Genomic DNA, 10,883 nt, shown 5'->3' with positions numbered 1-10,883 from the left:
ATTCCTGAATTGTTAATTTATAATATTTATGATATTTTTTTTTTTTAATTTGAGGGTACAGAAAATTGCAGAAAGAGAAGCAAGATGAAGAAGAAGAAAATGTCAAAGAAACAATTGCGTCAAAAACACTCGTATGAAATCATGCAGGAAACTCAGGCAGAAGATTGTGAAGTCCTTAACCAGTCTGTTTCAGATGATCCAGCTTTAGCCACAGAGCAAACTGAGGAGATAAACAAGTGCAAGATTCTGACTGAAGAAAACTGTAAAACCACAGGTTCCCCTGATAGTGATGCTTCAGCCAGTGAACTTAAAGAGAAATGGGAAAAGTACTGGAGTGAGTATGGAGAAGGCCTTTTGTGGCAAAGTTGGCTAGAGAAGCACAAAGAACTAGAGTTGTTAGATGCTACACCTGTAGCTGAGCCTTGGAACTCTCCTGACACAAAGGAAAAGTGGGAGCAGCATTATACAGAACAATACTGGTATTACTGGGAACAGTTTAATTACTGGAGAAGTCAAGGCTGGAGTATTGACAGGTCATGTACTGATGGCACAGAAACTCATGTGGAAATAGATCCACAAGAAGCAGTGGACTTTGTTAGCACAGATGCTGAATGTAGTCAAGTTCTAGACTCGTCTCTTCCCTCTGATCCTCCCTGCAAGCTTAACTGTGAAGAAAACCCTAGTTCATGTAATGAGTCCCATAATGAAATACTTTCTGGGATAAATAAAATAAATCTAAATTCAGAAGTGAAGCAAAGCAAATCAGTAATTTACAATGGCCATCAAAATCTGAATTCAGCTAGCAATGAAAAGCAGTGTCCTTGTGGTTCCAGCCAGAGAGAACCGAGTGATGGAGGAACCAAGAAAAGAAGTGCATCTTCTGAAAATAAAAGTACAAACCAGTCAGGTCAGTATAGATTGATTTTAGTAATATTCCTCTAAATGGATGTATATAACACAAGAGCTGACCTTGACTCTGTCTTCATTACTCAGTTTATGAATGGAGAATGATATTTTGTAGAATAATTGACTACATACCAGTAATTCTTTTTTCTTTTCCCCTTCTTTAATTAACTAGGAGCCTCATATCATTCCTCTTAGATCTTTATACTGAAAGTGTCAGTTCTTAGGGTAAAAGGCATATCTTCGTAACTCTCCTGAATGAACTAGAAAAATGGTGATATAGTGGTGAAATAATAACATTATTTTATTTCTTTGATATAAATGAAAGGAATAAGTGAAAGAATTTTCAGGGTGATTTTTATTGGACCAACTGCATGGTTGGGATTAAGTTAGACAAGTTTTGAATGTGTGGCATTCTTCATTAGGCCTCAGGGAAGAAGCAGGCATTTACAGATGTTTTCTTTCTGATCAAAAAAAAGTTATACCTGAAAATCTAATTTTTACAAAAGTAATAACACCTGTCTGCCTTTTAGTTTCTGCCTGATAAGCTGTTTATTAATCATAAACTATTAAGTAGAGCTTGTAGTGTTGTGCAAGCCACAGTTAATGACTAGGATAAGTACCAATTTATTTTTAAATATTGTCAAGGACAATGACGCTATTTATCCCTGTAAATACTGGGAGTGTTTGCTTGCTACCCTCTGTTCTACTTTTTGCAGCTCACCCTTAGTTTATGCACTAGAGTCATGCTGGGGGTAGAAGAGGGCAAGAAATAACACTACTTTTAGAAGGTGTGATTGTCTTGCATTGCTTCAAGTTCTGCAACCTGCATCCCTGCATTGCCAGTGCAGGCTTGCTGTCTGTCATTAAGAGGAGGCAGAGTATTACAATCCTAACTAACTTGCAGATAAAAAGGAAGGGAAAGCAATTTGTACTATATAGAAACTTTTCATTTTCAGGGACAGTTTGGACACACCAAAATTACTGTTGTCCATCATAGTAAAGACCCTATACAACAAAGCAGCAATGCTGAAAATTTGTATTAATATATTTGTGACTCAGAATGAATAGAAGTAAAGCTATATGTGCTTGGTTCTAGAGTATTATTTGTCAGAATAACACTGGAAAAATGAAAGGAAAAATGAAGCATAAAGATCCCAAAACATTTTTGAAAACTAGACAAGAGATTGTTAGATAAGCAAAAACAATGCAGTCTGTATGCATCTTTAGATTCACAGGACTCGCTTAGACCAAATTCTAGTAATGAAGGGCATTTTCACAAGAGTCATGAGAATGAAGATGATGAAGAGGAAGAAGAGCCTCCTGAACATAGACATGCCAAAGTCAAAAGGAGGTAAGTAATACTTTAGATGGGTTTTTTTTTTTTTAAACTTCTGAAACCTGTTTCCATGTTGTCTTTGTATTTGAACATCTCCTAGGAAAATGAGACCCTGAATCTCACTGGGGCTCCTGGGGATTATGTAAATCTGGTTGCTGCCTTTAATGCCCTACTAGGCAGGTTGGAGCTTCTGTCTCGGGTGGAAGTTTCTTCTCTACCTTATTCCATAAAAAATATTACATTGGGGCTGTTAAATTGAATGGAACATACTTGTTTGTGTAAATGCAGTTGACATAAAAATCTGTCTCTCTATTGGCCTGGAATAAAGGATGGGAACGATATTACATAATCTGTTACTTGTTTAGTTGCTGAACCTGGATTGGTAAATAACCTTTTAGGAACTATTTGTCTTGAATTATCTGTGTTTCAATACCAGCAACATGCATAGCACTTTACAAAGCCTGTAATAGGCAGTTCTTCTTAAATTCCTCAAAAGCTGAAAGATTTTGTGAAGCCAGAGCCAGAATTTAACTTGCCCTGCTGGTAATTGAATTAGTTTTGCCAAATTTATAAAGTTTGTTTGCAACAAAGTAATGAAAAATAGGCAAAGACAGTAGTTGGAGAAATGTCTCACATTTCCAATATGTCCGTTTGGATGATATCTTCGTATGTTGAGCTGCTCTGGGAAGTTATTCTAAGAGGGCATGCTGATCATCCCTGTGGCACAGGAATGAGAAGTGCTTGCACTGTTTGGTAGGAAAAGCTAGTTTTCCCAATTCGTGTGAATTGGTCATGTTTATTTTGTGATTGGCATAATTATATATATCGGAATGCCATTGTATATGTAGTCTATGGCTGGGTATATTAAACTATCTTAATTGTTTGGGTTTCTTACTGACACGGTCGTAAAAATGTTTGTAAGAGTGAAGGCTATGAAATCTGCCAGTGCTAATTAGAACTTTTCATTCTTAGGAAAGAAGAGAAAGTGCTTTTCTTTCTGACATTGTCTACGTTTCTTATAGCCATGAATTAGATGCAGATGAAAACCCTGTGGCCGATCCTGAGGAAACATGTTGTCTGCTAGGACTCAAACATGGTACCGGAGAAAAGTACGTCTTACAAACAAATTCATTATTAACAAAAAATTCACATCTTCACAGAAAATTGGCTCCTTTTTACATGTTAGCTGCCTTAGCTGAGGCACTTTAACTAAAGCTCATTAAATAAACTTTAGTTAAAGCGCCCTGTGGCCATTGGTAAACATGCAGTGGCTTAATACACATGACGCTGTGGCTTTTTAATTAGAGCGGCTCTCCAGGGAATGCCTAATTAAAATGCCCCCAACCCTGAGCATGTGTGTAGGCAGCCTTTATTTTCAATTATATGGATTATAACTTTGGCAGTGCATGGTATTGATTTGGTTTCACCTAGTGTAGAGTTGATTGTAAGTTGCTCCAAGAATTCTGTAAGGTATCACTAATGTACATTGAAACACACACATTTGTGTTATTACTGAGTAAGGCTCTGCCATTTACTAGTTGCTCAAATACATACAACCCTGAATATAAGGCACTCCCCACCCCCCACATTAATTAGATTCTATATATGGAAAATGTATAAATTAGTTATCATGTTCTAAGTATCTAATTATTGGAGGTTTGCCTTGTCGCCCCTCCCACTGCTATACCAGGGAAAATAAATCTGGGGGGTCAGCCCTTTGTTGTCTGCCTCCCCCCAAACTTCTTCCCTTTGTTTCCCCCATCTCCTTACTGTCAGACACTGCTCTCCCTGAGCACATGGAAGTGAGGGACAAATATGAAAACACTGACTTTGAAATAAATATACCTGTAGTAATTTATATGTAGTACCTATATATCTAGTTCATCCAGAAATGATGCATTTTACCTTTTTGAAACTGCTGCAAGTTTTAGCACAGGTACTCCATAAACACACTTTTAAGAAGCATGCTTTTAAATCTGCTGGGGCTCAGCCCAATGAACTGTGTGGTAAATCAAGAGCCTTTTGGTTTCGGATTAATACATGCATAGTTTGTGATATATATATATATATATAACTGGGCCTCAGCGGATTCAACAGCATTTCAAGCCATGGCAGCCCCACAGGTCAACACTGCTCAGTGTGTGTGTACTCCAGATACCCCCAACAAAGAATTGGCATGCTAATTACCACCCCCCCCAGCCATAACTAAAACGTGGTGTTCTTGTCATGAGTTCTGGGATCCTTCAAAAATTTATATGTAGATGAGGCACAGGCCCCCTGATCTAGCTCCACCTCAGGGAGGTTGGGGCCACACTAATCATATGCGATAAGCTGAGAGAGGGGGTGACAGGGATTCTGGGTGAACTATTTAGGGAAGTTAAAATGTATTCTCTGTAGTAGCTCACCATGATTTGGAAAAGAATCAGTGCTGAGGAGGACTATGTTGAATTGGCATTAACTTATATCTTATTCACATGGGCTACATTAGCCTGTCCTTGTGGTAGGTCCCCATCAGTGTTTCAAATATTACATGCAAAGGAATGATGAGGAGGAAGATGAGAGTAAAAGGAAGGAGATGTGGTGGAAAGATAAATGGAAATATGTATTCAGTTGAGTAGTACCTGATATGGTGGCGTGAGAGAGGGGAAGGTAGGAATAGTTGTGGGATGAGATAATGTTGTTATTGTGAACTGTTAACAGGCAAGAAGGAGTTAATGTTATGAGGCTTTGTAGGATAATATAATGTTTCACATCTGTAAATATGTGTAAGAGGTTTTGGTTTTTTTTTAATAAAACGTTGGGGGGGGGGGGAAACTTCCCATCAGTATGCTTCCTTGCCCAACATAGGCCATGTGTTTTATAGTCCAGGCTTAGTGTTGGCTGCATGTAATCAACTTCATAGTTGGTTTCCATAACTGAGCGCATGTTTTCCTTTTTTTTGGCAGCAGTTTAATGATAGTTTTTAACTTCCTTACTGGCCGCCCAGCATGTTGAGCAACTCCTGCTGGGGGAGCAGGTGGAAAGCAGCTGGAGCTGGATCTCCACGCTCTGAGCAAAAGCTGCCGGGTTAAAGCTACCCCCTTCCCCCCCGCCACCACTGGGAGTGCCGCAGCAGGACAGGAGTGGGAGGGAGAGGAGCAGTAGCCGCTGGAGGCAAGGGGAAGGTGCACGCTGGCTGGGCTCAGCAGAGCTGTTCTGCTTCCCTCACTCCAGCTGCAGCTCCTGCTTCTCCCACAGCACGCACCTCTGGGTGAGTGGGTGGAAGCTTTAGCCTGGCAGCTTCTGTCCAGTCTCTGCAGGTCTGGCTCCAGCTCTGGCTGTTTTCCACCTACCAGGCATAATGAGCAGCCCCTGCAGGGGGGCAGTGGGGGGTGGAAAGCAGCCAGAGCTCCATGCAGCTCCATGGGCAGAAGCTGTGGGGCTAAAGCTTCTACCCACCCACCCAGAGCTGTCTAGCAGCAGTGGCAACAGCTGAGGACAAGAGAGGCAGAAGAGTCACCAGCTCTAGCCAGTGCACAGCCTGTGGTGCGGCTGCAGCCAGCAAGTGCTGCATAGGACAGGGGTGCGGTGGGGACTGCAAAGCCCCTGTGGCAGGTGGCTGCTGGGCTCCAGGCCTGCCAGTGCCTCCAAGCCAGCCCAAGCAGCACGTTGCTCAGCCAGCTGGGGTCCCCATGTCCAAGAGGGGAGGCGGGAGTTTAATCCCCCTCTGCCCCCTTTCAGCAGTGGGGTACAAGCCTAGCAAGGCTTCTTCCCCCGCCCCCCCTGCATAGCCTGGCTGGGGTCCCTGCAGGCCAGGGCAGGGTTTTAAATCTCTCCACAATCAAACTTAGCAGCCTGCCAGTGCCTGGCCACGCCCCCAGGTCAGCTTTTCTCGGGCCTTGCAGCTGCTGAGCAAGAGAAGGGAGGGTTTGCTCTAGTGCCCCCCAGCTTCTAGCCTGAGCCACTGCAGACATGTGCCTGCATTTCCGGAATTAAAAATGAATGTTTGTTCACTTGCAAATCAGTTCAACCTATGCAGGTTAGACGAACCTGCAGATATTGAATCAATTCAGGCTCGGGTTTTTTGAATGTCTGTCCCTAGCTCTCCGTATGCTGCTGTTAACAAGGATGTCATCTCTCAAGACACAAATCCACAGTCTGAGAACTGAAACTAATTATCACAGAGATGCTTAATGGGATCATCTAGACTGAGCCCTAAGTCCCATTGAGTAGAGTGGTTTTCTTTACTAATCTGTAGAGGAGCCTCTAGGAACCCATAAGATTGGGCCCACAATATAGTCCACAGCCTGCTGTGACCTATTTATAAAACTTTTCTAAAAAGGTGACATGAATAGATTGTCTCAAATAGTATATAATTAGAAGTTGTAATCCCTATTCCATGATCATATCTTTGAGCTTTAACTTATCTTAAATTAAAACTATCTTTATATAGGTTTGTTTCGTTAAAAAAGCATCTTAAAAAAATCTGATTCAAATAAAAAATCTGATTTTATTTTTACTTTTTTAAATTGTTGATTTTTATCCACCCTGCTGCTCATAGATTAATACCAGTTCTGCATCTTGTTGCCTTTCTCCAGAAATTTGCACTATAATTAAATCTTTCCTATATAAAATAAGCCATGTTGAAGTTAAACAATGGCTCACTTAATCAATTTGTTTGAACTGCAGGTATGGGGGAATTGAAGACTTTAACCACAGAAAGGTGCGGTACCTGGAAAAAAATGCAAAACTCAAATCCAGGTTCTTGGACTTGCGCAAACCCGTCAGGAGCAAGAACACGCACATCTTCTTTACACAGGAATCTGAAATGTTGCCTTACCAAAAAAATAAAACGTTGAAGAAGGTATAAATGTTATGTATTTAATTATTAGCATCAATATGTCAAATTAATCTCATTTCCATAGATATATTTGTTCTGGCATTGTTGAACTATAAAAACAAAAACTTTCTGGCCAGAATAGATCGTGTGAACTCATGTGGCTAAGTGTCAGCCTTTCTCTAAAGTAGGGGTGGTCAGTATACGGCCTGTGGGCTGGATTGAGCCTGACAACTGGCTAGAGCCAGCCCACAGCTGCCCATTGGCCCTTCGCATGGGGCTAAGCCCCACCCGCTCCTGCTGGAGCAGCCCGTGCCGCACTTCCACCCACACCTGCCAGTCCAGGCCCCACCCAGCTCACACAGCTTCTGACGGGGCTGTTCCCAGTACTGCTCTACTTCTCTTGCCTCCAGCATGAGTCAACCAACCTGTTGTCCACCTGTTCAGAGTGGTGCGCCAGGGGTGGGAGGAGGAGACACTGCTGGAGGTGAGGGGAGTAAAGCAACACATGGCCAGCTGCAGCCGCATTGGGAACGAGTCAGGGCCTGGGCCAGTGGAGCTGTTCTGCTCCCCTCGCCTCCAGCTGTGGCCCCTCTCTTGCCCCTGTGGGGCTGTTCTGCTCCAAGCTGGGGGGAGCTTCAGTCCCTAGCATGCAGGGCTTCGGCTTCAGCTCCCAACTGCCTTCCATCCACTCCACTCACCCAGCATGATTAGCAGCCACTTGTGGGTGGGCAGAGCAGGTGGAAGGCGACTGGGAGCTAGAGCCGGAGCCCCATGCATTGGGGCAGGAGCCATCTGGCTGAAGCTTCCCCCTCGCCTGAGCAACGCAGCAGGGACAGGAGGAGGAGCCACAGCTGGAAGTGAGCGGAGCAGAACACCCCTGCCGACCTGGGCCCTAACAAGCATGCACAGCTTCCAACAGGGCTGTTCCCAGTGTGGCTGCAGCCAGCTGGGTATTACTCTGCTCCCTTCACCTCCAGCAGTGGCTCCTCCCACTCCCACCCTTGCTGTGCCACTCTGGGTGGGCAGGCTGGGGGGGGGGAAGTTTCAGCTGGACAGCTCCTGCTAGAGGCAAGGGAGAGGGGAACAGCACCCAGCTGGCTGCAGCTGCACCAGGAACTGCCCTGCCAGCAGCTATGTGCAATGGAGCTTGCTCGGTCCGCAGCTGCTCCTATGGCTTGGCCCCACACAGAGCACTGTGAGGGCAGCCATGGGCCAAGTGGGCCTCATCCTCCCTCCCCTCCCACTCCTTACACACCTCCATAAATCACCACCACCACCACTGCAGGGCTAGGTATGCAGGGAGCAGATCACAGCCATCCCACTCCTGACTACTGCTCCCTCCCCACCCAAAACCCTATAAGTGGTTTTGGTGAGTTGTTGCATTGGGAGGAGGGAAGGGAAGCTGACCTGGCCTGCAATCACTCATCAAAACTCCCTTTGTGGCCCTCAGGCTCAAATAATTGTCAACCCCTGCTCTAAAGCTTAATTAAGAGTACTTCTGTTAAGAAGGTGGTTAAAAACAGTACTACAATCTTCAGCATTTTGTTTCTTTACTTTTTTTATTAAAAACACCTGTTTAACAGCTAATTTCTATAAAAGGCATTACATCTCTATAGGTTCCTCATTTGTTCAGTAGTGTACTTCACTGCCCCATGCAAATCCAGGGGCACACGCCCGACCCATGCCCTCCCAGATGAGCAGCAGGAGCAGTGGCAGGAGCTGCCAGATGAGTGGGCAAGTGCTGGACCAGCAGCTCCTGGATGAGTGGCATGCGGTGGCAGGAGCCGCACCCCCTGGACAAGCCACAGCTTCACCCTGCACCCAGCCCACCCTGGATGGGTAGCAATTGCCTGCCCCAGTCCCACTTCTTCCTCACCACGGGGGGGGGGGGGGGGGGCCCACACCCCTTTTGTCCCCCCTCCCCTTCCACCACAACAAACTTACCAGCTGCACACAGCTCTCTAAGGTGCCTAGCTGGTATTGTAAATCGGATCAGTATCAGCCAATATGCCTCCTTAAAAATTGACTGTTGGTATCGGCCCCAAAAATCTCTATTGGTGCACCCCTAATGGTGTATTGTTTTGATAATTTCAGTGTTTTTCACGTGTATTTATCCTTGAGTTATTTACACATACTATATACTGTGCCTCTGCCCTAACAATGGGGAGAAAAATAACTTGTTTACAAGTGATTTGTTTTTTTTTCTTAGTTGAACCTGTCCTTTTAAAATCTGGTGCCTCACTTTCAGCTAGAGCTGAGAAGTATTTCCAGCTTGCCAGTTGCAAAATAGTGTTTTCTAGCATCAACAGGCTTTGTGGTATTTTGAACCTTAACCCTGTCACTGATTCTGGGCTTGTACATGGTCCATCCTACACCTGAGGTCAGTTTAATTCAGAAGTGAATACTGTTTTGGGGAATTAAGAAAGAAATGTGGTGGTTATTTGAAAATACCTGTAGACTTCCTGAAGCTTTCTAGGGGAGAGCTTTTTCTTGCTGACCTACGCCTAATCCCACAACAGCAGTTATAGTAATATTCGCAGAAGCATGCATGTAACTCTGAAGAATCAGGGAGCTATTGTTGACTTTGGATAGAGTATTTTGCTGTTTTTAACCAAAGTTCCACTTTGAAGATTTTTTTCTTTTCTAAGCATGTGCCTCAGGTACGTTCCAGGAACTTAACATATGATACTAATTTACCTATACTCTTTAGGTGCAGATCAGAAAATGAAGCGCTAATTAAAAAGTACCTATGTATGTGAACAAGTTTTACATAAACAAAAAGAAATATAATGAATTACACAAGTCTGCCTTAAATGTGCTACTTAGGCATGTCTTGTACACGTAGATTGTGTTTCAGATTGTTAAGAAATCTGTGCCGTCGTATTACATATCAAAGAGGTGGTTAACTGCATTAGTCTAAAGGTAGGCTTGAGGGCATGGCAGAGTGGTACATTTAAATACTAGCTGCTTCAGAGAGCCATGCCTCTGACTATGAGCCATGCTTCAGTCAGTGCAGATGTAGTTAGGGATCTTCTGGAAGGGCTAGACATTTTTAAATCTGCAGGTCCAGATGCTCTCCACCCAAGGGTGTTGAGGGAGCTGGCAGGGGTTGTTGCGGAGCCTTTGGCCCGGCTGTATGAGCATTTGTGGTCATCTGGCCAGGTGCTGGGGGATTGGAAACTGGCTAATGTGGTCCCTATTTTTAAGAAGGGGAGGAAGGAGGACCTAAGTAATTATAGGCCTGTAAGCCTCACCTCGGCGCTCGGGAAGCGTTTGGAGAGGATCATCAAGGAGCACATCTGTGGGGGGACCTGCAGGGGAGATCATGCTCGGGGGCAATCAGCATGGGTTCACCAAAGGCAGGTCCTGCCAGACCAACCTGATTGCCTTTTTACGACGAAGTAACTAAATCCATGGATAATGGTGTTGCTGTGGACATAGTCTTTCTAGACTTTAAGAAGGCCTTTGACACTGTCTCTCACCCCATCCTCATCAATAAATTAAGTGACTGTGGCATTGATGCCTACACAGTTGGACGGGTAAAAAATTGGCTGATGGGGCGCACCCAGAATGTAGTGGTGGACGGGTTGTACTCAGCCTGGCGAGATGTGAGCGGTGGGGTCTCCCAGGCTCGGTCCTCGGGCCCGCACTGTTTAACATCTTCATCGGCAACTTGGATGAGGGGTTGGAAAGCACGTTGTCCAAGTTTGCTGATGACACTAAGATGTGGGGCAAGGTGGACACAGTTCAAGGGAGAGAGAGGCTGCAACTAGATTTAGACAGACTACAAAAGTGGGCAGACGAGAATAGGATGGGGTTCAA

At 44.4% G+C, this 10,883-nt stretch overlaps 1 protein-coding gene across 3 annotated transcripts in view; it reads left to right on the top strand.

Annotated features, from left to right (window-relative positions):
* Window positions 1–10,883, top strand: part of TGS1 (trimethylguanosine synthase 1) — a 51,560-nt gene that overhangs the window by 10,672 nt on the left and 30,005 nt on the right. For 2 of the 3 annotated variants that reach the window (XM_006032432.2, XM_025214181.1), the window contains 4 exons: window positions 55–907; window positions 2,134–2,257; window positions 3,265–3,351; window positions 6,911–7,085. In XM_006032432.2, the coding sequence (XP_006032494.1) occupies window positions 55–907; window positions 2,134–2,257; window positions 3,265–3,351; window positions 6,911–7,085 (1,239 nt within the window). The remainder of the gene's footprint in view (window positions 1–54; window positions 908–2,133; window positions 2,258–3,264; window positions 3,352–6,910; window positions 7,086–10,883) is intronic. The other variant, XM_025214182.1, reaches the window with a different exon arrangement.

This window comes from Alligator sinensis, unplaced genomic scaffold, assembly GCF_000455745.1.
Source record: "Alligator sinensis unplaced genomic scaffold, ASM45574v1 scaffold999_1, whole genome shotgun sequence".
Lineage (NCBI taxonomy): Eukaryota > Metazoa > Chordata > Crocodylia > Alligatoridae > Alligator > Alligator sinensis.
This window is presented reverse-complemented; position numbering and strand designations above follow the sequence as displayed.